The sequence below is a fragment of the Artemia franciscana genome, chromosome 12 (assembly GCF_032884065.1).
Source record: "Artemia franciscana chromosome 12, ASM3288406v1, whole genome shotgun sequence".
NCBI lineage: Eukaryota > Metazoa > Arthropoda > Branchiopoda > Anostraca > Artemiidae > Artemia > Artemia franciscana.
The window spans coordinates 4,984,503-5,010,670 of NC_088874.1; the positions used below are offsets into that span (position 1 = coordinate 4,984,503).

The window sequence follows — 26,168 nt, forward strand, 5'->3', positions numbered from 1 at the left end:
TTACTTAAAAAGGCAACTAGAACTTTTAATTCTTAACGAACGTTTTAATTAGTAAAAGATAAACGTAACTTAAGAATTAACTTCTATATTCTTCTATATTCTTATATTTTTATTATGTATATGAGGGGGTTTGTCCCCTCGTTAATACCTCGCTTTTTACACTAAAGCTTAAGTTTTGTCCCAATTTTTTAAGAATGACTCCTGAATCAGAAAGACCGTAGAATAAATAGTTGAAATTACTAAAAATACTTTAGCATAAAGAGCGAGGTTTTTAGGAGGAGAAGCCCTTATATGCGTAATAATCTCTGTTCGTTTTAAGTTTTAATGCTACTCCTTACTTTCAATTGAAAAAAAACTTTTTCATGTTTAATTTTTCATTGTTTTTATATAGTAATGCTAGAAAATCCTGTGCCCTTTTCATCGAATTTCTCTTCCCCCATGACATATTCCTCCAAGGAAAGACCCTCCCACATAGCCTCATCCCTCAACCTTCCCCCAAACCAAAAAATACCCCTGAAAACGTCTGTACACTTCCCAATAACTATTACTGTACGCAAACACTGGTCAAAGTTTGTAACTTGTAGCCCCTCCCCCGGGGACTGTGGGGGAGTAATTCATCCCCAAAGACATAGTTATTATGGTTTTCGACTATGCTGAACAAAATGTCTTTTTTATTCATCCGTTGACTTTGGGAAAAAAATGAGATTGGGAGGGGGCCTAGGTGCCCTCCAATTTTTTTGGTCACTTAAAAAGGGCACTAGAACTTCTCGTTTCCGTTAGAATGAGCCCTCTTGTGACATTCCAGGACCACTTGGTTGATACGATGACCCTAGGAAAAAAATTAATAAATAAACACGCATCCGTGATCTGTCTTCTGGCAAAAAATACGAAATTCCACATTTTTGTAGATAGGAGCTTGAAATTATTGCAATAGGGTTTTCTGATACGCTGAATGCGATAGTGTGATTTTTGTTAAGATTCTATGACTTTCAGGGGATGTTTCCTTATTTTCCAAAATAAGGCAAATTTTCTCAGGCTCATAACTTTTGATGGACTAAATTTTATGAAACTTGTATATTTTAAATCAGCATGAAAATCCGATTCTTTTGATGTATCTTTTATTGTCAAAATTCAGTTTTTAGAAGTTTCGTTTACTATTGAGCCGGGTTGCTCCTTACTACAGTTCGTTGCCACGAACTGTTTGATACATCAGCAATTGGACTGTGCCTGATTTCGGAAATCCATCTTGTCAAAAAAATAAATAAATAAATAAAAAATCAATCTAATTTACATGGAGTAAGCATTTTTTTTCTACATTTCAACCTTAGAAATGTTACCCTAAGAGCCTTCCAAATTAAATATCCGCATACTGCCACATTCCACATATCATATGCATGTTATTTTAGTATCATATCATGTACATGTACCGAATACAAGTAAAAAAGAGGCGTGCAATATTTTGATAACTTAAATTAACTTCTAATCATAATAGTGGAACATCCAGTCACTTTCACAGTCACTAAGACTGTCTTCAATTCGATTTACTAGCAGATCCTCTCCTTCAGAATTACAGACTTAGATTCTGTTTCAGGTGATTTTGCCTGTTCCGACCCCCCCCCCCAAAGGTCCTGAAACGGCCTTGAGGATTACATATCAATTTTTACCTGCATCCTCCCATTGTCTCTCTCTTAGAGCTAATTCTGTATTTATCTAAAGATTCTTTCAAAACAACTACTGAAACACAAGGGCCGATAAACTAGAATAAGAATTGCTTTAGATACCGTAGTCTGTGACAACTCATTTGGTAGTAATTGGTTGAAAAGTAGGCTAAATCTTAGAAAAGGACACTGGAACTTTCAATTTCCAATTGACTGAACCCCCTACAAAGCTTTTCGACCACCCCTTACACGGGAAGTGCCATTGCAAAAAGATAAACCAACTAAAGGGTAACTTAGTTATCATCTAAAAAATAAATGATAATAAATAAATGAATATATTGAACCCTTACTGGTCTTTACTATAGGTAATGGATTTATGATTGCCTCTGACTTACAGAAGAGTAGAAATTTCAATTTCCCTTCTAATGAAAATTCGAAATTTCCAAGGAGAAAATAGGGGAGGATTTTCTGAGGGGATTGGGATAATATTTCATTGGGGTATTTTCCGGGGGAGGGGGTAAACACCGGCTCCCCGGGAATAGGCGGCATGAATACAAATTTTTTTGAGATGTGAAATTCAAATTAAAAATGAGGATTTTGATTCTGCTTTGGCCCTTTACATTGTTGAAAATTCAGATCATGTAGGTTTTTTTGATGAGACAACCTTAACATTTAAAGCAAGTGGCTTCCCACGTTCTTTTAGTAAGGCAATAGGTATGAAAAAAAATAAAAAAATAGAGACCTTGCTTCAAATATAGATACTATATAGATACTTCAAATATAGATACTAAATATATAGATATTCCTGTAAACCCAATTTACAATTACTTAAAACTAAAGGATTCAAATAAAATTTTTCTTGAGTGCAAATTAAGATCGTCTGATCACACTTTTAATGAAAATTAGGTCAGTAGACAAGCTAAGTCAATCACTAAACAGAGAATTCTTGCCTAATCTAATTGATGAATAGTCTTTCATTTATTCTGGCTTGGTTTATTTGTTTAGTTTGCTTCAGTCTTTCTTCTGCTCCGTTAGAGTTAATTCAAAAGTTTAGTTTCCTTCCTTTTTTTTCTGAGCGCTGAAGACAGCTGAGCGGAAGTTCCTGACGAAATATCTGTCTCTATCATTTTCGCTTCTTTTTTGTCCACTGGCTGACATTATCCTAATTTTTCTCGTCTATTTGATTTTATTATCTTTTTTTGTAACGTGTCATTCGTGCTTGTAGCTTTTTCTGTCTTTAACAGTTTACAGAACTGTCATAATTTTATTTCAGCTGTTGTTTTATCATTTTAAAATTATAATTACTTGTATTATAATATACTTTGTTGTTCTGATAACAAAAGACCTAAGTCTACAGACGGCCTTATAAACTGGGGAACATAGCTATACACAAAACAAAATCAGTCCTTTTTCTGCCAGGCTCTTCGCGCTTTTGGTCTCTGAAAATTGCAAGGCGTCGTAAAATGTGTCATTAAAATATTTAAGATACCGGTAAAATACCGGTAAATTACGTAAAATAGATAAAATACCAATTCTACGGGGTCAGTAAGATTACGGTAAAATACATAGAATGCCCAATTTTACCATGATTAATTTTACCAGTTACAACACTACTTTGGACGGCTCCACCCATCCAGAATGCTAGTAAGCATTCAGGAGCTAGTAAGGGTAACTTAAAAATAAGCTTCAAACCTTTTGTAGGAAATTCTAAGATTTTTGAGGAATAAACGTAGCCTATCTATTCTGATCTATAAAATGGTATTAACTCTTTCTAATTTTTTGCTTTTATCTGACCAAAGAAGGACTGAAAAACAGGTGAAAAATTTCATTATATCTTAAATCATCCATATAAGGATTGCTAAATACCAAAAGGCAACAAGTCAAAACATAATTTTTGTAAAATATGATGGTCGGGTTATCTCTAGTTGACTTAAGTATATAAGTTTATCAAGCAAATCTTTCTTGTTGAGTGAATACTACTGTTAACCAGGCATATGCAAATAAATTCATGGAAGGGGAATGTGAGGAGGGGGGAATTCTTAAAAAAGTTAAAAACTGTCATATATTTAAAAATATAAACAATAAAATGTCAAAACTATGGGATTACTTTTGGGGAAGGCTCATATTTATTAAGACTCTTGTCAAGATATGGCAGTGATTTTTTAGACGTAGAATAAGTAATAAGAAGTCATAATTTTGAAGGAAACAGTACAAGTCCTTTAGCAATCTGGACAAGTTTCTTGATTATAAGTTCTCAGATACACTTTAAGCAGTGTTTCATTGAGTGGATTCGTTTAGTTCCTTTTGATATGTTGTTGTTTGATTAGAGTCTCAGGTCAAGGTGTTTTCCTATCGGTAGCACATGTCTTGAAGGATTGAAGCCACATTGTACGAGGGAGCTCTTCCAAGGATAGATTGTTGGTCTCCAGCATCATGTTTTGAATAGATCCTGTAGTGTGTAATCTATTGACTTCCAGGGCTACAGCTTACTGTTTTCAAGCCTGAGCCCCTTCCTGGATAACTATCTTGCCTCCTCCACCCTAAAAATTCTGGTGTTTTTATCTATGCTTAAAGATATAGTAGGATTTGTACATTTTATTTCAATGGGGTTGGACCAGGCACCAGGTGTGCCAATTCAGGAAAATTTAGAGTAGGGAAAAATTTATTTTTCGAAATATAAGAAGGTGGTAATTATTTTTTCAATTAAATTCTCAAAAAAGTTGTTTTTCAGTCAAAATACCCCAAAAAAGGCATTTTTAGAAATCTAGAAGAGGGGAAAACCTCCCTTCACTGCCCCATGCACAATTGGTGCTCCCATCAGGCACATGGACGGAATATACTTTTTTGGACGTAGGATATGCTTGTCAATGCAGCAACTAAATGATGCATTTTTAAAATTATATAACAGGCTTTTGAAGATTGTAATGAATGATTGATTGGTGAAAAAGATTGTCTTACCTGACATACTCTTTTCTTGGAAAATCATCTTATTTCACTTACCTTAAAATTTGGGATCTATATTTGAAGGTATAACAGTGTCTGAATATATTGTTTTGTTTGTGTTGGACCAGACACAAAGTTAGGAAATTTTTTCAGTGGGTGGGTTGAATATTCTCATCAAAGTAACAGCTTAAAGATGTAATATGTGGAATTGTCGTTCTAGTTTAAAAAAGATAATTGAGATATCAGGATGGGGACGGCCCAAAAGCCCCTCCGCTAAGTGCTTGTCTGGGTTAGAGGTTTCTTAGGAGGCATTATCTCATAAAAACAGTCCCGGAAGATAGGATCTTACGCCCTGCATTGAACGCTCCCGATCCGAATGGAGAGTATCCTTTTATGGTAATTTCCAAAAAAAGAACGTAACGATTATTTTAAACTTGAGACTGCTCTTTTATTATCAATAAGTTGATGTTTTTTTCTCAAAATTTTGCAGGCAATGGCTTTTCGATTCATATCAACATTACTACAAGATATACAAGTCATCTGAGGCAGCAAAAGCAGGAGTTATAGAGGCTTCTGGATATGTTTACTCTAAAGAGTTTCCTGAAATTACAAAGGTACATTTAAGGTACATTAAAGGTACATTAAAAAGGTACATTAAAAGATCTACTTAGGAGATAGATAAGATAAGATATTTATTCCAAAATATCTCTATCACAAGCCCTCAAAGGGCCGAATTCAGACTTCGGAGTCGACAAAATACATGGTTACACTAACAAAGCAAAGAAAAAACAACGAAAAATGAAAATCATAATGAGTAATCAAATTACTAGTAAATATAAAAACTGTAATAAGTTAATTAAAAAGTTAAGAAGAAAAAAAAAGAAACCGGTCAAACTAAACTGGAACAAATACAAGTCAGAAAAAAAGGAAGGGGACAAAATATGCAAATAATACAGAAAAGAACAAGAAATGAATATATATATATCTACAAATCAAAAGGGACACTAAAAAAAGTCCAAAAACGAACAAAAAAAAGAAAGAAACATAAAGCACACGAAAAACACATAAAAATTAAAAGGGAAGCCAAACCAAAACAGGGGGGGGGGCAAGCAAATAAGTACAATGACATGGGCAGCACCTCACCAAAAAAGGGGAGAAACTAGTTGGATATTTTATTCATTTTTTCTGTGATGATGGGGACAAAGATTTTTTTCATATCTGGAAGTAAAGCAGCGAATGGGGGACAAAACTGGGACGGGCTCAGAAACAGCTCGGGGCTGTCTTAATCTGGATGGGGAGTGACGTTTGGGGAATATACTTGCCTTCCGAGGGTTTTTTATTGCATTTTTTGAAAAACGGAGGCACAACGACAACCTCCTTCGCTCAAGGGTTTCCAAACTAGCTTTTTTTAGGAGCAGAAAGTATGGCACCTTGCCTTCTTTGAACATTATTCGCAAGGCTCTTTTTTGGATTCACTCAATTTTGTCTGATTCTTCACGAGAGATGTCAGGGTGCCAAACTAGACAAGTATATTCATGATGCGGGTGGACAAAAGACGTTTACAACCTTAAGGAGTGAGAAGGGGGGACGTAATATTTATTTCGAAGCTTTAGGAGGGCGATAGACGCATTAGCTTTATGGATGATGTCTTTAACGTGGATATCGCACTTTAAATTTGAAGAAATTGTGACTCCAAGTAATTTAACCGAGGACACATAAATTTTAGGAGGGATAGGATTAAGAAAACATGGCGAGTATTTGAGGAAACAAATCGGTATTATCATGGACTTAGAGGGGTTTACAGTCATGTCTAAGTCCAAAGCCTCACTTCCAATTTCATTGATTATACTCATAGGGTCGCTAATTAAATTTCTGAAGCTTCAACAATCGTTAGGTTATCAACAAATTTCCAACGGTCAGGAACTTCCTTCGCGAGGCTGTCGATCATGACTGAAAAAAGGAAGGGGCCTAGGAGAGTTCCTTGGGGTATGCCATTGTAGATAGGGAGAGGATTTGAGTAATGGTTCTGGTATTTAACCACCTGCGATCTATTTGTTAAAAAGAAGGCAACCAATTTTACAAGTAAGGGATCGATATTGAACTCGCTTACTAGTTTCTCAATTAGAATATTGTGGTTAACAAGGTCGAAGGCTTTCTGAAGGTCAATGGAAATTAAGTTTAGCCAGGAATTAGGCTTTTCGAGGATTTTTCCGATGTGGTCAATAAGAGAAACGAGGTAGTAGGAAGTAGAAGTTGATTTTAGGTTTCCGTATTACTTCAGGTCAGTAAGAGGTAAGATTTTTTCCTTTAGCAAATCTGCAAGGAATCCTTCATACAATTTTGAGAAAATAGGAATAAGAGTAATAGGTCGAACGCCTTCAAAGCCAGGTTTTCCGTTTTTCTTTTTCAAAGGGGTAATGAAACCTTGTTTCCAAATTATTGGAATTACATTAATCATCTTTCAGTGCATAAAATATTAGTATTTAATAATCTTAGGGAGTGGAAACATTAATAAACTATGCGTAATCTGGCTGTATTTACTACAGACACTTCTTTAAAAGTAAAAACATATATAAAGTTATATGATCCTGCAAAAGCAGGAGTTGTAGACTTCTGCTTGCGTTTATCCTAAGCAGTTCCCTGAAGCTCGCAGCCTGAAGTAGTGGCCTTGAGTGGTTTGCCCCCCTACCCCATGGCACTTCCTCGCTGGAGAAGCATGAAAACGGAGATCAGCACCGCTGGTTTGGACTATAACGTCTAGTGTTTTTAGGAGCCCATGCCTTGCATCAGCACATTAGGACAGAGAGGGCGTTACCATTTATGAGTCGTAGCTTAAGACTCAGAGAGTATGCAGTATTTCTTCCAGAGTTTATTTAGTTTGGTAAAAGCTTCATCTGCATAAACAGTGCATGTAGTAATTTCGCAGTCCTGACTTCCGTCAGATTTATCTGACGTTATCTTAGTTCTGATCAGACGATTTTGAGAAAAAGGGTGGGAGAGGAGTCCTAGTTGCCCACCAATTTTTGGGTTACTTAAAAAGGCAACTAGAATTTATAATTTTTAACGAACGTTTTTATTAGAAAAAAATATACATAACTTACAAATTAACTTACGTAACGAACTTCTATATTCGTATATTTTTATTATGTATATGAGGGTTTTTGCCCCCTCTTTAATACCTTACTCTTTACACTAAAGCTTTAATTTTGTCCCAATTCTTTAAGATTGACCCCTGAATCACAAAGGCTGTAGAATAAATAGTTGAAATTACTAGAAATACTTTAGCGTAAAGAGCGAGCTATTTAGGAAGAGATGGACCCCCCATATGCGTAATAATCTCTGTTCGTTTTAAGTTTTAATGCTGGTCCTTACTTTCAGTTGAAAAAACTTTTTCATGTTTATTTTTTCATTGTTTTTTTATTGTAATGTTAGAAAATCCTGCGCCCTTTTCATTGAGTTTCTCTTCCCCCATGACATATTCCTCCAAGGAAAGATACTCCCAAATAGCCCCCTCCCCTCAACCCAACCCTCCAAACCAAAAGAATCCCCCTGAAAACGTCTGTACATTTCCCAATCACCATTACTGTATGTAAACACTGGTCAAAGTTTGTAACTTGCAGTCCTTCCCTTGGGGACTGTGGGGGAGTAAGTGAACCCCAAAGACGTAGTTACTATGTTTTAGACTATGCTGAACAAAATGGCTATCTCGAAATTTTGATCCGTTGACTTTGGGAAAAAATGAGCGTGGGAGGGGGCCTAGATGCCCTCCAATTTTTTTGGTCACTTAAAAAGTGCACTAGAACTTTTAATTTCCGTCAAAATGAGCCCTCTAGCGACATTCCAGGACCACTTGGTCGATACGATCACCCCTGGGAAAAAAAACAAACAAATAAACTCGCACCCGTGATCGGTCTTCTGGCAAAAAATACCAAGTTCCACATGTTTGTAGATAAGAGCTTGAAACTTCTACAGTGAGGTTCTCTGATACGCTGAATGCTATGGTGTGATTTTCGTTAAGATCGTATGACTTTTAGGGAGTGTTCTCTCCTATTTTTCAAAACAAGGCAAATTTTCTCAGGCCCGTAACTTTGATGAGAAAATTTGATGAAACCTATATATTTAAAATCAGCATAAAAATCCAGTTCTTTTCATATATCTATTGGTATCAAAATTCCGTTTTTTAGAGTTTTGTTTACTATTGAGCCGGGTCGCTCCTTACTACAGTTCGTTACCACGAACTGTTTGAAAGAACTAACGGATGGTCAACTATTTCGAGACGGAATGTAACGTTAGCTGCTTTTTGATCTCTATTCATTTACAATAAAGGAAATTCTATTACAATAGTATCTATAATAGGAATATATTATTAGCTGCTTTGAAATCTTCATTAATTCACAATAGAATGAATTCATTTTTCAGTTGGTTTACAGTGGGATTTATAATAGGAATATAAAATTACCTGCTTTTCCATTTTCCAGGTTTCCCCCCGTTGACAATAAAGTGAATTCATTTACAATAGGATTATAATACTAGCTGATTTTAGATCTCCATTCATTTACAATAAAGTGAGTGCATTCACATACATTTATAATTGGATTTTCAATAGGAATCTAATATTAGCTGCTTTGAGATCTCCATTCATTTACAATAACGTGAATTCACTTACAATCAATACTTACAATACGATTTACCATAGGAAAATAATATGTTCGTTCAAGGAAACCCATTATCTCTTTAGCTTTTCCAACTAACCAAGAAGTATTGGAAATCGTTTACGCCAGCCTTGTTTTTTTTTTTTTTTTTTTTTTTTTTTTTTTTTTTTTTTTTTTTTTTTTTTTTTCTTATTCTGACATTTGAAGCTACCGACACGTTGGCTAAGCAAGATGTTCAGAAGTAATAAATCTTAATTTTTTTTTGGTAAGCACCGTTGGTGACTGTCCGAAAAACTTGGTTCTACCCGACTTTCTAGGGTTCTAATAAGAAAAAGACTAAGATGGCTAGGATACGTTTTGCGGATTGATGACAGATTGCCCAAAGATCATCGCTTTCGGCCATCCAACTAGGGCCTAACGAAAAGGGTCACGCCCAAATAGAGTGGGGAGTTGTAGCATGGAATGCTTTAAAGGAAATTGGAACTACTTGGGAGGTGGTACAGAGGGAAGCTTTGAATAGAGTGAGATGAAGGAGGAGCTTATGCAGCTTTATTGGCCTCTGGCAGCTAGGTACTGCAGTGACTTGTTGGTAGTAATAGTAATGATAGTTGATGACTGAGAGCAAGCACGTCTATGATGTTTGAGTTTAAAAATTGGGTTTTAAGTTAACATTTAGAACATACTAAATCGGGTCTGAAAGTTTCCATAATGACAGGGTGTATTACCTTCCCCTGCACCAGCCAGTGCTAACCCTCGTCACAACATTTGAGTTCGTTGGTGCCTTTTATTCTCAGTGTTTTTAACCAAGAATGACCTCTGTGTTTCTTTATTTTGTTTGTAAAAAGAAACATTTTAATCTGGCGTTAGTTGTAACTATGATCATTGCTTTTATTAATAAATATTGTTAATGCAAATATTTTAACGATGATAATATTCAGTTTAGTATTATTTATTGTGTATTCAAACCAATAATAAAATCTTGATCAATTAGATTGCTACAATGGATATTAAATCACAATGTGATTTTTATTTTTAGAATCATTTCCTTGAAGGACTTCTTCCTGTGTATCGACCAGCCACGCCATCTGAATTGAAACTCTGCCCAGGAGACTGGAAATACGGTGCGTTTTTTACGACACTAGTCATCGAATCACGCTATCATCTTCCTTGGCTCACAAACAAGTAAGGAAATAAATTCAGGTTCAGGTTCTTTTTAATAATAAAATAAATAACAAAAGGCCCAGAGCCGTCTAAGATTTGTCAAAGAAGACAATTCGTAATGTACGGAATAAAAAACTTCTTTAAATAAATACAACATCCATACTTCACTACATGCAATTCATACAAGTGTAATTAAACAGATTCTCCCATCATTGCCCGGTCAACAACACCACCCGTTCACACATCCAGTGAAAAAAAAAAAAAAAAAAAAAAAAAAAAAAAAAAAAAAAAAAAAAAAAAAAAAAAAAAAAAAAAAAAAAAAAAGACACCAAGAACCCTGGAGAAGCCCAGGTCCAGTATCATCAAAAACCAGAGAAAATGGGAACAAACTTAACATCTCAAAGGTAATTCTCATTAACTAACAAAAATTCACTTATCACAAACAATTTATATATTTACATTTGCTTAATACAATTAAACACGATACAGCTAAATTTAATACAATTTTCACATTACTTAATAAATTGCACTTATTTAATGAATTACATTTCTTATGGTGCTTTCTTTGAATAAATGAATAAATTATCTTGAATTAATAAATGCAGTGCTTTTTTTGCGACATTGGTCATTGAATTACGCTTTCATCATCCTTGGCTTACAAAAAAGTAAGGCAATAAATTAAATTTATATATTTACATTTTCTTAACACAACTAAACACAATACAGTTAAATTTAATACAATATTCACATTACTTAATAAATTGTATTTATTTAATGAATTACATTTTTATGGTGCTTTTTTTGAATAAATGAATAAATTTTCTTGAACTAATAAATTTAGTGCTTTTTTGCCCCATTGGTCATTGAATTACGCTTTTATCTTCCTTGCCTCGCAAAAAAGTAAGGAAATAAATTAAATTTATTACATTTTCTTAACACAACACAACTAAACACAATACAGTTAAATTTAATACAATTTTCACATTACTTAATAAATTGTATTTATTTAATGAATTACGTTTGTTATGGTGTTTTTTTAATAAATGAATAAATTATCTTCAATTAATGAATGCAGTGTTTTTTTTTGCGACATTGGTCATTGAATTACGCTTTCATCTTCTTGGCTACCAAAAAATGAAAGGAAATAAATTCAATTTATATATTTATGTTTGCTTAATAAAATCATACACAATACAGTTAAATTTAATACAGTTTTCTCACTACTTAATAAATTGTATTCATTTAATGAATTACATTTGTTATGGTGCTTTTTTGCATAAATGAATAAATTATCTTCAATTAATAAATGCAGTGCTTTTTGCGACATTTGTCATTGAATTTCGCTTTCATCTTCCTTGGCTACCAAAAAATGAAAGGAAATAAAATCAATTCATATATTTACGTTTGTTTAATAAAATTAAACACAATACAGTTAAATTGAATACAATTTTCACATTGCTTAACAAATTGTATTTATTTAATGAATTACATTTGTTATGGGGCTTTTTTGAATAAATGAATAAATTATCTTCAATTAATAAATGCAGCTTTTTGCGACATTTGTCATTGAATTTCGCTTTCATCTTCCTTGGCTACCAAAAAATGAAAGGAAATAAAATCAATTCATATATTTACGTTTGTTTAATAAAATTAAACACAATACAGTTAAATTGAATACAATTTTCACATTGCTTAACAAATTGTATTTATTTAATGAATTACATTTGTTATGGGGCTTTTTTGAATAAATGAATAAATTATCTTCAATTAATAAATGCAGCTTTTTGCGACATTTGTCATTGAATTTCGCTTTCATCTTCCTTGGCTACCAAAAAATGAAAGGAAATAAAATCAATTCATATATTTACGTTTGTTTAATAAAATTAAACACAATACAGTTAAATTGAATACAATTTTCACATTGCTTAACAAATTGTATTTATTTAATGAATTACATTTGTTATGGTGCTTTTTTGCATAAATGAATAAATCATCTTGAATTAATAAATGCAGTGCTTTTTTGTGACATTGGTCATTGGATTACGCTTTCACCTTCCTTGACTCACAAAAAGTAAGGAAATAAATTAAATTTATATATTTACGTTTGCTTAATAAAATTAAATACAATACAGTTACATTGAATGCAATTGTCACATTACTTAATAAATTGTATTTATTTAATGAATTACATTTGTTATGTGCTTTTTTGAATAAATTATCTTTAATTAATAAATGCAGTGCTTTTTTGCAACATTTATTTATTTTATTTATTTATTTGTTACCCACTTGGAACAGCAGAGTATAAAAACAAACACACACACACAAAAAAAACAACTTCTGATAACACATTAAATTACTGTAGGAAACATTTTAGAATATCATGAAAAGTGTTAATAGTAAAATGTAAACTACACTTTCATCTTTCTTGGCTCACAAAAAGGTAAGGAAATAAATTAAATTTATATATTTACATTTTCTTAACACAACTAAGCACAATACACTTAAATTTAATACAATTTTCACCCTACTTAATAAATTGTATTTATTTGACGAAAATAAAACAGGTCAAAATAGGGATGCAACCTTTTTATTGACAGTGAATAGATATAAAATTATTTAACTGTATATTTCGAACACATATACAGTGTTCATCGTCAGCAGTAAAAATAAAAGACATGAATAAAAATAAACAAAATTTATACCTAATAAACTAATTACATATAGTTTATTGCTCTTATTTTTTTTTCAATGCAACAGCGGAAGCAAATCTCTTTGACCTTTTCGGTTCTAGTTCATTAGATTTATCTGACATACGTGGACACAGGTCATAGCTCTTAGGTGAGGTGATATTTACTTTATTTGACCTCAGTAAATAATCATAAATTGAGTTCAATCCAAATTCACCTGTATCTCTGTCTATGGAATTATTCTTGAATAATTTTTTTTTTAATTTCGATTGTTTCCGTTTGCCTTTTGCTTTAATTTTGTTTTAAAACTAATGAAGTCCCAGTAGAAGAAATTATCTCTTCACTAGAAACATCTTTACATAGAAACCCCATCCTAATCAAAGATGTTAGCCTAGTAAGAGCTTCTACAGTTAAAACCCTGTCAGAGTTTGCTTTAAAACCAGAAATCCCTAACAATTCTATGAAAGACATAAAGATTCTTAATAATTTAAGAAGGGATAAATCTATTGTTATTATAAAAGCAGACAAGGGTAACACTTTAGTGGTAATGGACACCAAGGACTACGATTCAAAATTAAACGCTTTACTGAAAGATGAAAAAACATACAAAAAACTTTGTTTTGACCCGACGGACTCATACACAAAGAAGTTTAAGAACGAGTTAAAGAGTTTGAAGGAAGAAGGGAAGACTACACCTCAACTTTTCTACAAATTCTTACCAAGAAGTTCTTTGTGCCCTAAATTATATGGACTTCCAAAAATACATAAGCCAAATCTGCCATTACGACCAATTGTTGCGAGTACAAAGTCACCAATAAGCGCTCTGAGTAAGTGGCTAGTGTCATTATGTAAACCACTCATGTCTACACAAATTTCTTACATTAAGAATTCGCCAGAACTTGTAAAAAACTAAAAGAAGTGGAGGTTTCTTCAAATTCTATAATTTCAAGTTTCAACATAGTGTCAATGTATACGAGTATTGATGTAAAAGCCGCAGAAATTCTTCTTGAGAGAAAGATATTAAGAAATTTGGACTGAATTATTCGTGAAACAGTTTTGGAAGTCGGTGTAATTATGAATTGTGTTGCGAGAGCAACACTTTGGTTTTGTCGTGTTTTTTTTTGTTGTTGTTCCTAGCACCCCGATTTCAGCTTATTGCTAGAAAGTGGTAAGGGTCTAACCTCTGCGGTTTTTACGGAAAGTGTGGACCTTAGGCCGGATTGATGAATATGACTTTACATTTTGGAAAGCTTCGTAGAACTCTTGCCTGGGGCCAAAAAGGATGGTTTTTGCTTGTCCTTGAGCCAGAGCCTATAGTGTGTGAAATGAAGAGGAGTTGTATAGCCTATGTCAGAGAAGACTATCTGAAGTTATGCAGCGAAGCTTTCGTTTCATCAAACCATGTTTTTGCTTTCGAGTGGAAAGCTCCGTTCTAGCAGGCAAGCAGGCAGGCACCAGTTTCAAATTGAAGATGGACTAAAATCTATAAGTGTTAAATATATGCGATAGTTACCCTGCCCCACAGCCAATATATCTTCTTTGAGTGATAAATAGAAAAATTTAGAGAAGCAAAAAAGCGGCATTTTCCCACAGGTCCGAAAGTGCTGCCATCTATTGTTTCTACCCATTTCTGTTCGTGATTTCAGCTGAGTTTATCATTCGGTTTTTCGCACTTGGGATTGCGGTAGAGAAATGGTATCAGATGTGCCTCTTAAACTTTAAAAGTTCTCTCATTGCTAAAGTAATTAGAGTTTATCCTTTGCTCCTTTCTAAGTGATGACGTTAGAAAGTTAGCCTACGGCAAAAAAGTCAACTTTTGAACTAAGACAGATAGATTTTTTTTTTCGACGGCAGTCGATAGCTTTTGATGAGCTGATCAAAGTATATGTCATCCTTTTTTTTGTACAAAAATTCCTTCATGAGATATAATAAATAAAATAAATATATTGGAAAAAACCCGTCACAATTGAACAAAAGACGGATAAAAAACAAAGGAGAAGAAAACGCACATACAAAACACAACGAAACTTCTTGAAATGAAAATAATCACGAAGGAACTATAATACAACTATGTAAGAATGGCGGTCCACTGGTGGTTACTCGCTTCTACTCTATCACGGTACTTTTCAAGACACGCTTCCACCGCAGTAAATGGGTCAGGTACTGAATACCGCCTCGTTAGGTAAGAATTACTTGTTCTTAATGGCATCTCAAGTAGGAACTTGAGGTACCTGAAGAATATTCTTCTTATAGTTACTTTATTCGAATTTGTAAGTAACTTCCAGAACGGCGAAACGTAAAGAACATGGGGTAAGGCAACAGCAACAAATATTTGTGCACGCAGCGACCTATTTAGATTACGCTTGGAGGAAACCGAAGCTCCATAAGCTGACCTGATCTTCTTCTCGATGTGCTTTACAAGCAGTGCTCGTGTATGCTGAAGAGTTTCACCGATCGGCAGACCCAGGTATACAATTGACTTAGAGGGCATGACCACCTGTGACCCTAGTTGGATTTCGGGTTGAGAGGCATTCCAGTTAAATAACAGTACTTCACATTTTGTCACATTAAAACTCAACCCAATTTCATCATACTCCATCTCCAAAATTTTAAAGTTAGATTCCAAAGAAGACAAAATTCTTGAAAAGTTTAGAAGGTCATCTGCAAACCCAACTAGGGACACGTCAATGCCTTTAAAAATACAGCAAGGGGCCACTTTTGACTGGGCCGTCGATATGCTGTTGTTGAACAGATCAGGTGATGATACGGCTCCCTGTTTTATACCTTTCTTCACCACAGCAAACCTACGACTTAATTTACCTGACAGTTTAATACGGACCTTGAGCCTACTATACATGTCGTTCAAGGGTTTGACAATAGCACGGTCAACTCCGGACTTTCTCAGCTCAACCATATTCTGAGAATGGATACCCGAATCAAAAGCCCGCCGTACATCATATTCACCTATAGCTAGGCTTTCTTTCGAAATGACAAACACAATAAAAATCCAAGGTAAGTAAGTATAGTATAACACTTTAGGGTCTATTAATAAGGAAAATAACACACTAGGTATGGAAAAATGTCTTTGACTCACTATTTGAGGCAATAATCCACAATTAGAAATTCGTAAATAACACATGGGTTTGTTGACAAACAATATACCAGTTTGAAAGTTTAAGGGGGTTGACAACTTCAGTAGTAAGGTACACACTGAAACCAAAAATAGGCTGATACCAATTGTGAGACATATAGGGGAGTTGTAAGCAACAGTCGGCTGTTAGCTCATAATCATCCTCGGCAATGAGGGGTTCGCAACTCTTACTAATTGTACCTATTTTTTGTTTCCGTTGTATTTGATGGTAAGACCAATTTGGTTCCAGTGGTAAGACATGTAGGGGACTTGTAAGTAATAATCAGCTGTAAGGCTACAATCATCTTTAGCAATGAGGAGTTTGCAACTTTTGCGAGTTGGTGTACCTAGTATGTATTTTAGCATCCTTACAGATTAACAACTTCAGCGTTTAGTCGCAGCGAGGAAACAAAACCAAAGTGTTGCTCTCGCAACACTTTACTCGGCGAAGCCGAGCAAAGGTTGCCGCAACACCTCACGTTGCCCATGCAACGTAGATCTAGTTTAGTTAGGTTTTGTAACATTTTCTCTTATTTTTTTTCAATTCAGAGAAGGTTTTTTCGAACAAGTAAATTGTTTACCCATGGGGGCCCCTTTAAGTCCTTTATTAGCAAATTGTTTTGTAGAAAATATTGAAACAATAGCGTTAGATTCATACTTTTTAAAAAATAAATTTTGGGGGAGATATATGGATGACATAATTTCAGTATGGAATTATGGGGTGGAGGAATTAAAAAGATTTTTAAGAACATCTTAATTTTGGGGAGGTGTTTTAAAATTTACAATGGAAGTAGAAGAGGATAATAAACTTCCTTTTCTTCATGATCTTCTTTTAAAAAATGAAAATAGTCTGGATCTTAAGATTTACAGAAAACCTACTAACAAAACAGATTTTGTCGTTTTTCTCCGGTTATGCTCGCCAAGTAAAAATTGGCTTAATCATATCCTTAACTGACCGCATTTTTAGAATTTGCTCTCTAAAATTCATTGAGGAGGAATTATTGTTGTTAAAAGAGATTTTAATAAGTAACCATTAACCAGGCTGGTTAATTGACCAGGCTTTTTCGAAAAGAAGGAAAAAATTTCTAGGATTTTCTGACGATATTCTAGAAACAACAGAAAAGAAAGATATTTTTTTGTTCTCTACCATATGTTCCATAAATAATGGTTTAAAGGTAGCTTTAAGAGGTGGTAATACTTTGGCTAGTTTTTTAAATTCTGGAAAGGATCTGACTTCCGTAGAGCAACAAAGTGGGGTGTATAAAATCCCTTATACTTGTGGAAGCTCTTATGTGGGACGTACTAACCAGAATTTAAAAATGAGGTTGCTACAGCATCATAATTCTATTTCATCGTCTTTAAAGCAAAATACCAAACCTGAAGATTTCACGTTGGTCCTCTCGGAACATATTTTTAATTATCCAAATCATTTTATTTTGTTTGAAAATGTTTCTTTGATTTCTAGGGACCAAGGTTTAAAGCAAATTTTCAGGGAAACAATCGAAATTAAAGAAATTTTATTCAAGAATAATTCCATAAACAGAGATACAGGTGAATTTGGGTTGAACTCAATTTATGATAATTTACTGAGGTCAAATAAAGTAAATATCACCTCACCTAAGAGCTATGACCTCTGTCCACGTATTATGTCAGATAAATCTAATGAACCGGAACCGAAAAGGTCAAAGAGATTGGCTTCCGCTGTTGTATTGAAAAAAATAAGAGCAATAAACTATATGTAATTAGTTTATTAGGTATAAATTTTGTTTATTTTTATTCATTTCTTTTATTTTTACTGCTGATGATGAAAACTGTATATGTGTTCGAAATATACAGTTAAATAATTTTATATCTATTCACTGTCAATAAAAAGGTTTCATCCCTATTTTGAACTGTTTTACTTTCGTCATGGAAAGGCTCTTCGAAGTTATCTTAATACAGTTAAATACAGTTTAATACAGTTAAATACAGTTTACAACATAATACAGTTAAATTGAATACAATTGTCACATTACTTAACAAATTGTATTTAGTTAATGAATTAAGTTTGTTATGGTGTTTTTTGGAATAAATGAATTAATTAGCTTGAATTAATAAATGTAGTGCTTTTTTGCGACATTGGTCATTAAATTACGCTTTCATCTTCCTTGGCTCACAAAAAAGTAAGGAATTAGTACATTTGTATATAATTAGTTTTGCTTAAGGCCGTGATTAAGTGAACTTGAAAACATAGAGCTTCAAAATTGAAGTAAGGTTAGCCTTCTGTCTTTTAATTCTCTAGAGACCGTTGGTTGTCAAAACTTCAAATAGCACCAATTATCAAGTCTTATCAAAGGTTTTGATTGACAGCTTCCTTTGGTGAGATGTTTCAGCCGAGAAATAGTAATATATTTGGCTGGGTAAAAATAAGATTTTATTATTTAAAGTAAAATAAAAATTTTAAGATTTAAAATTTTTTAAAATTTTTTTATTTTTTTTAATTTTTTACTTAAAATTTAAGTAAAAATAAATTTTATTAGTTAAAGATATACACAATTTACAAATTAGCTTACGTAAAGAAACTTCTGTATTCTCATATTTTTATTGCATATATGAGGTGTTTCACCCCCTCGTCAGTACCTCACTCTTCACGCTAAAGCTTAAAATTTGTCACAATTTCTTAAGAATGACCCCTGAATAACAAAAGCCATAGAATAAATAGTTGGAATTTCTAAAAATACTTTAACGTATAGAGCGAGGTATTAGGAGGTGAGCCCCTCATATGCGTAATAATTTCTGTTCCTTTTAACAGAAATTATTATGGAATATTTACAGGAATTAATATTTACAAGAAAATAATAACAGGAATATTCTGTTCCTTTCAGTTGGAAAACTTTGCCATATTTATTTTTTCATTGTTTTTTTAAATAATGCTAGAAAATCCTGCGCTCCCTTCATGGAAATTTTCTTCCCCCATGACAAATTCCTCCGTGAAAAGTTCCCCCAACATATCCCCCTCTTCTCAACCCCTGCCCCCAACCAAATGAAAACGCCCCAGAAAACGTCTGTACACTTCCCAATAACCATTACTATATGTAAGCACTGGTCAGTGTTAGTAACTTGTAGCCCCTCCCACGGGGACTGTGGGGGAGTAGGTCATCCCAAACGGCATAGTTGTAAGGATTTTCGACTACGCTGAATAAAATGGCTATCTCAGAATTTTGATCCGGTGACTGAAAATAATTGGCGTGCGACGGGGGCCTAGGAACCCTCCGATTTTTTTGGTCACTTAAAAAGGGCACTAGAACTTTTCATTTCCGTTAGAATGAACCCTATTCTAGGACCACTGGGTCGATACGATCACCCCTGAAAAAAAACAAACAAAAAAAACAAACAAATAAACACGCATCCGTGATCTGCCTTCTGACAAAAAATACAAAATTCCACATTTTTAAACAGTTCGTAGTAACGAACTGTAGTAAGGAGCGACTAGGCTCAATAGTAACCAAAACTCTAAAAAAAAATGGAATTTTGATACCAATAGTGATATCAAAAGAATGGCATTTTAATGCTGATTTAAATATATAAGTTACATCAAGAATAGTCTTACCCATCAAAAATTACGAGCCTGAAAATATTTGCCTCATTTTAGAAAATAGGGGGAAACACCCCCTAAAAGTCATACGATCTTAACGAAAATCACACCATCAGATTCAGCGTATCAGAGACCCTTGTTGTAGAAGTTTCAAGCCCCAATCTATAAAAATGTGGAATTTCGCATTTTGTGCCAGAAGACAAATCACGGATGCGTGTTTATTTGTTTTTTTTTTTCCAGGGGTGATGGGAAATGAGAGGGCACCTAGGCCCCCTCCCACGGTCATTTTTACCCAAAGTTACCGGATCAAAATTCTGAGATAGCCATTTTATTCACCATAGTCGAAAAACCCAATAACTATGTCTTTGGGGACGACTTACTCCCCCGCAGTCCCCGTTGGAGGGGCTGCAAGTTACAATCTTTGACCTGTGTGTACATATAGTAATGGTTACTAAGAAATGTACAGACATTTTCAGGGGGATTTTTTTTGGTTTGGGGGGGATATTTGAGGGGAGAGGGTAGGATTTTTCCATGAGGAGCTTCTCATGGGGGAAGAGACTTTCAATGGAGGGGGCGCAGGATTTTCTAGCATTATTTAAAAACAAAAACAATGAAAAAATAACCATGAAAAGTTTTTTTTTCCTACTGAAAGTGAGAAGCAGCATTAAAACTTAAAACGAACAGAAATTATTACGCATATGAGGGGTCTACCTCCTCGTAATACCTCGCTCTTTACGCTAAAGCATTTTTAGTAATTTCAACTATTTATTCTACGGTCTTTGTGATTCAGGGGTCATTCTTAAAGGAATTGGGAAAAAATTTAAGCTTTAGTATCAAGAGCGAGGTATCAACGAGGGGTGAGCCCCCTCATATACGCAATAAAAATATACGAATATTGAAGTTCGCTACGTAATTTAATTCGTAAGTTACGTATATTTTTTACTTACGAAGACGTTCGTAAAAATAATAAGTAAATGTTGCCTTTTTAAGTAATCAAAAATATGAGGGCAACTAGGCCTCCTCCCTCGCTCCTTTTTTCTCAATATCTTCCGATGAAAACTGTGAAAAAGCCATTTAGCCTCAAAAAATTAATATGCAAATTTCGTTTTAATTATTTATATGTGGAGAGCCAAGATCAAACCATGCATTAATTCAAAGACACTTTAGCGTAAAGAGCGAGGTATTAGGAGGAGGTGAGCCCCTCATATGCGTAATAATTTCTGTTCCTTTTAAGTTTTAATGCTGCTCCTTACTTTCAGTTGAAAAAACTTTGTCATATTTATTTTTTCATTGTTTTTTTTAAATAATACTAGAAAATCTTGCGCTCCCTTCATGGAAATTTTCTTCCCCATGACAAATTCCTCCAGGAATAGTTCCCCACAGTAGGATTCTATGACTTTTAGGGGTTGTTTCCCCCTATTTTCTAAAATAAAGCAGGTTTTCTCAGGCTCGTAACTTTTGATGGGTAAGACGAAACTTGATGAAGCTTATATATTTGAAATCAGCATGAAAATGCAATTCTTTTGATGTAGCTATTGGTATCAAAATTCCATTTTTTAGAGTTTTGGTTACTATTAAGCCGGGTCGCTCTTTACTACAGTTCGTTACCACGAACTGTTTGATAAAGTTGGAGGACAAGCAATATAAACAAAGGTATTTTATTTCAAATTATAATAAAATTAAGTATATAAATACAAAGAAGGATAGAATGTCAGGAAAATGAATTTTCTTGTTACCGGTACTAGACCATTAATCTTATAAGTACGGCTTTCGTATTGGAAGCCCCCGTGGAACTCTGGGATCGACAAGCTCTGGGATCAAAGCATCCATGAAGAATCCTTTAAGCCGGATCGCGGTCTATCTTTTCAATGTAGAAGTCTTTCTGGGTAAAAATCATGAAAAAGCAAGTATCTAGCTGAGCACATTCAAGCTGACATTGTACTTGGTAAAAGTAGTCGTGGCCTCGTTTGAGGTTGACCAGTCCATTCTTTCCAACTTCCATGCAACAGTCCGCCTTAGCCTCTTTTCGGTTCTTTATCCACTCGCCTATCTCCATATTTTTCGCAGTTTCTGGACACTTTATTTCCAAAAGTGCTCTTTTTCCGCACGGCATAATTACTAAGTAATCTGGACTGGCACCAATGAAGCCATGCTCATAGTGCACAAAAAAACCGCATCGCTCCACTTTAAATCTGGTCGATTCTTCAAACTTTTTTGCAGCTACTGGTTAAAATATATGCCCGTAAATCATTGCTTTAGTCACTTTTGATGGCGCATAAAGAAGTTTTTGCACCAAGGGGGTTACAATCTTCGTCCTTCGCTTGGCTATAGTTCCGGCCCATGAAGCCGTTATTCTGTCCCTGCGTACTGCTGACCAACTTCCGTCGTCTTCTCCTTGTAGGCGAGTCGCAGCTTCTATTTCTTGAATTTGTTCAGTGCTGCACTCTAGCCGTTGTAAAAAGGCACTCTTCATTATTTCGAAGTCAACAGCTGCAAGATCAGGAGTTGTTGCGTTTGGCCCATACTTCCCATCAGGTTCATTTACTTTCTTCTGCTTCAGTATTTCATTGCGACAAGTCATTGACTTTCGAGCCCTCTTCTTTAGAGCTCTTAGCCTAGATTTTCTCATTGAAAGTTTTGTCATCGCTCGAGGTGGTATCCTTCCTGTGATTTTTCTATATATATGAAGCCTTCCTAGCTCTCCTTTACTATATTTAACACCAGCAGCTGCTACTCGAGAATTATATCGACCATTTTGAGTCACGAGGAATTGCTTCCCTCCTATTAATTTTGCAACTATACTCATAAAGTACTCAGCTAAGTTGCTTGTATTATTCCCAATCAGTAGTCGCGCTCTTCTTGTTAGAGTTTCAAATGCTTGTAGGACATGGCAGAGGAATATCATAGAGGGACAATCCGTAAGAGGCACTTTGCTACCTGAGTCTTTACAGAGCCCAGGGCATTTTGTGTGATCAGCACTGAAGAAATGGTGAGGAATGGCATTAAGAGCCTCTATTAATTCTTTTGCGCCTTTGCCTTCTTGGCTAATTCGGATGATCGTTGCCCGGGCGTACCCACTTAGCTTTTTAATCATTATTGGAGTTAGCCTTTTTGAGCATTCTTGGCCACCAGTCTTCCTTTTGTTATACAATCGCGATGTAAGGCATTTGCAGGCATGATTTACGCATTCCACTTTCTCAATCATCCGTCCGTATGGAACCTTAGCGATCAACTTATTATACAAGTTGGAGTCTCCATCAGCAATGAACCTCTTATATTTTAGTTTGTGCATTGTTGGAGCTAAGCGAAATGCCTCTACTATTATGTCCGCTTCCATTCCTGTTGATGGTCCATCCCAGTTCAAAAAACACTTGTGATGGGGTTTTTCCAAATTTCTGTAACGAAAGCACATAGCACAAAACTTGTTTCGAACGCCAATATGGAGCAGCTTCTTAGAGTAGTATCCAATCACCACACCACATCCAGATAAAGCTCTGTAACGAGTCCCGTAGCTTCGCGTGCACCAACTTCCATTAACAATTACAGTTGTCTGCACAAGACCCTCGTGGTCGAACCCTTCTCCAGCTCTCAAAGCTGCCTCTCTTTCTGCTTTTCCATTTTGTAATAAATATTCGGCAAGGAGTTTTTCTGTTTTCTCGCAGATTTCACGCTCGTACTTTGAAAACACTGCAGACGCTGGAATATGTAGTCCTAATGTACAAAAAAGCTCCTCAATCTGGGCATGCGTAAGTCCAGCATTTATTGCTCCCAGGACCATCTCACAATTTAAATTTTTGGTCTCTCTGTCATCTGCTTGCGGTGCATTTTTATCTTTTTTTCGTGATGGAGGAGCTTCGGTAAATACTGACTCCTCCTCTTTGCAGGATTCACATCTGAATACAAATCTACTTCGGAGTCCTTGTAGATATACTTTTTCAAACATCATGTTTGGGACCTCCTTGATGTCTTTGCAACTAAAAAAAATAATATATATTTAATAAAATAAAATGAATGAGACTTTCCCAAAAGTTTTAGACTGAAGAACTTGCCAACATATAGACCCTTTCCCAGGATCTTATTTTTGGGGGCGGGGATTTAAACAAATGTCCCGGAATCGTAAAGGCCCTGGGTCGTCATGCTTCGAAACCGATCCATCGTTCGATAAACATTTCTTCGTTTTGTTCGACATTTCAAATTGCTGAATAGTGGAAATACGCCACCGGCGCAAGGACCTTTGTTGTCACAAGTGTCGTTAATCCCAAAAACGAAAAGGATTCACAAATCAAAAACTATAAGCAATGACACGAAGTCGTCGATGCCGTTCCACTGCGAAATTTTTAGATGTTATTCATAACGAATGAAAATTGGAGGACACAAGCTTCAAAAAAATTACTCAAAAACGAAAAAATAAAAAACGGAAGGAGTTCGGAGGTGATAAGCGAACGGCTGATCAGATCTTAATGAAATTTAATATTTAGATGGATCTTATTGTTTAGAACACAGGTTTTAAATCCCGATCAGATCCAGTGACATTGGAGGGAGTTGGACGGGGAAACCAGAAATCTTGGAAAATGCTTAGAGTGGAGAGATCGGGATGAAACTTGATGGGAAGAAAAAGCACAAGTTATAGATACATGATTGACATAATTGGAACGGATCCGTTGTCTTTGGGGGAGCTGCGGGTTGTTAATTTGGAAAAAATAGAAAAATTGAGGTATTTTTATCTTACGAGTGGGTGATCGGATCTTAATGGATTTTGACATTAAGAAGGACCTTGTGACTCGGAGCTCTTATTTTTAGTCCTGAGCGGCATTAAGCCTCTGATTTTCTTTTTAAAGCGATCTGTTGATTCTTAAAATTTTGCTACAGCTCATGCCATATGAGCTCTTGGCTCTTCCGACCTCGTCACAAGTGCTACATGAGCCCTTAGCTCGTGTTATTTTGTCACAATCGACCATTATAATAAAAGTATTGTTTTTCACTATTATTATTCTGTAATGTTTTTACTGTTGTAAATCGTCAGTATATCTACTTCCTTCTGCTTATTAAGTACATATTATGGTATATCAAACAAAAAACTTCTTATCTTTCCTGCAAATACAGTCTCTTGGTCCTGATTTATTTGACCTAATTAATAAAATAATTATTTGACCATTTCTCTAAAAAAACATCTCCCTCTCTTCCTTTTTGGGCTAGAACATTTGTATCCAAACTTGACATGCTGCATCGTCTAAGGCATAATTGGTTCAGTTTTCTAAAATAATTACTAAATTTTGAATCTTTGAAAATAATAATAAGTTTTGATAATAAATTTTGAATCTTTGAAAACTTTATCAAGACCCAGAAGAAAAATCTTTCTTGGATTTTTAAAAACATTTTAAATGAAAACGCATAAGAATTCGGCTTAATAAATAGAGTATAAAATACCTGTGCTTCCAAACTTTAATCTCCAGATCGCGCATGAAAAATGCAGGATCAAAAATCCGTCGGCAATCCTTCAATTCGTCGCAATCCAAGTTTCTACCACCAGTCACGATCCGGTAGGGCAACGGGGAAGAAGCTAGGGGGTTCTGCTCCATCTCAAGGTTTGTCGCTTGACCTAAATCTCTTGACTTGTCTAGTTCTTCGGCGTACCGCATTATTAGGTATTTTGGATATTTGCATCTACCAAGCTCTAAATACTTTTTACAAAGGCGCTGTCTATGTGTGGTAACACTTTTGAGATGCATACCTCGCTTTGATTTAATTTTCCCCATGATTTCGGCTTTGTGTGCACAACTTTACTGAAGGTTCCTGACTATTTCTCATTTCTAGGTTACTTCATTGCATTGAAATAATTTATGAAAATTTCACACTATTAACAAGCAGCTGATTATATCAGCTTGTCATTTTGGTCTCTAGGGGCTATTATCGGCGATCTGAAACGATTCTTTGTGGTAACCGACTTGTAAAAATTTCAGGTAGCTGAAAATATTCTAGGGGACTGTTAGAAAACAGGAAAATACATCGAAAAATGGTTCCAATCATCTTACAGGTTATTGTCTTCTGCTCATGATAGTACCGATTTTGTTCCAAAAGCAATATCCTTCATAGAGTACACTTGTGAAAAAGACCTAGACATTTTCTAAGATTTCTAAGCAATTAGAGGAAATAGAGCAAAATCCTTTCAAACATTTTGTAGCATCTTCAAGAAGCTATGGCCTGATATTAAAAGCGGCATCTTCCGCCAATCAATACTTGAGTACTTTTTAAATATAAATTTTCAATTTAACATGGGATTTTCGAGTTCCATCAGTTCACTTAATCACCGCCTTAATGCAATTAAATACAATACAGTTAAACTTAATACAATTTTTACAGTAT

The 26,168-nt window shown here is 34.8% G+C and overlaps 1 protein-coding gene across 4 annotated transcripts in view; it reads left to right on the forward strand.

The window, feature by feature from the left end:
* LOC136033608 (D-aspartate oxidase-like) overlaps positions 1-26,168 on the forward strand; it is a 207,600-nt gene that overhangs the window by 32,053 nt on the left and 149,379 nt on the right. For all 4 annotated transcript variants that reach the window (XM_065714396.1, XM_065714397.1, XM_065714394.1 and 1 more), the window contains exons 3-4: positions 5,092-5,215; positions 10,290-10,435. In XM_065714396.1, the coding sequence (XP_065570468.1) occupies positions 5,092-5,215; positions 10,290-10,435 (270 nt within the window). The remainder of the gene's footprint in view (positions 1-5,091; positions 5,216-10,289; positions 10,436-26,168) is intronic.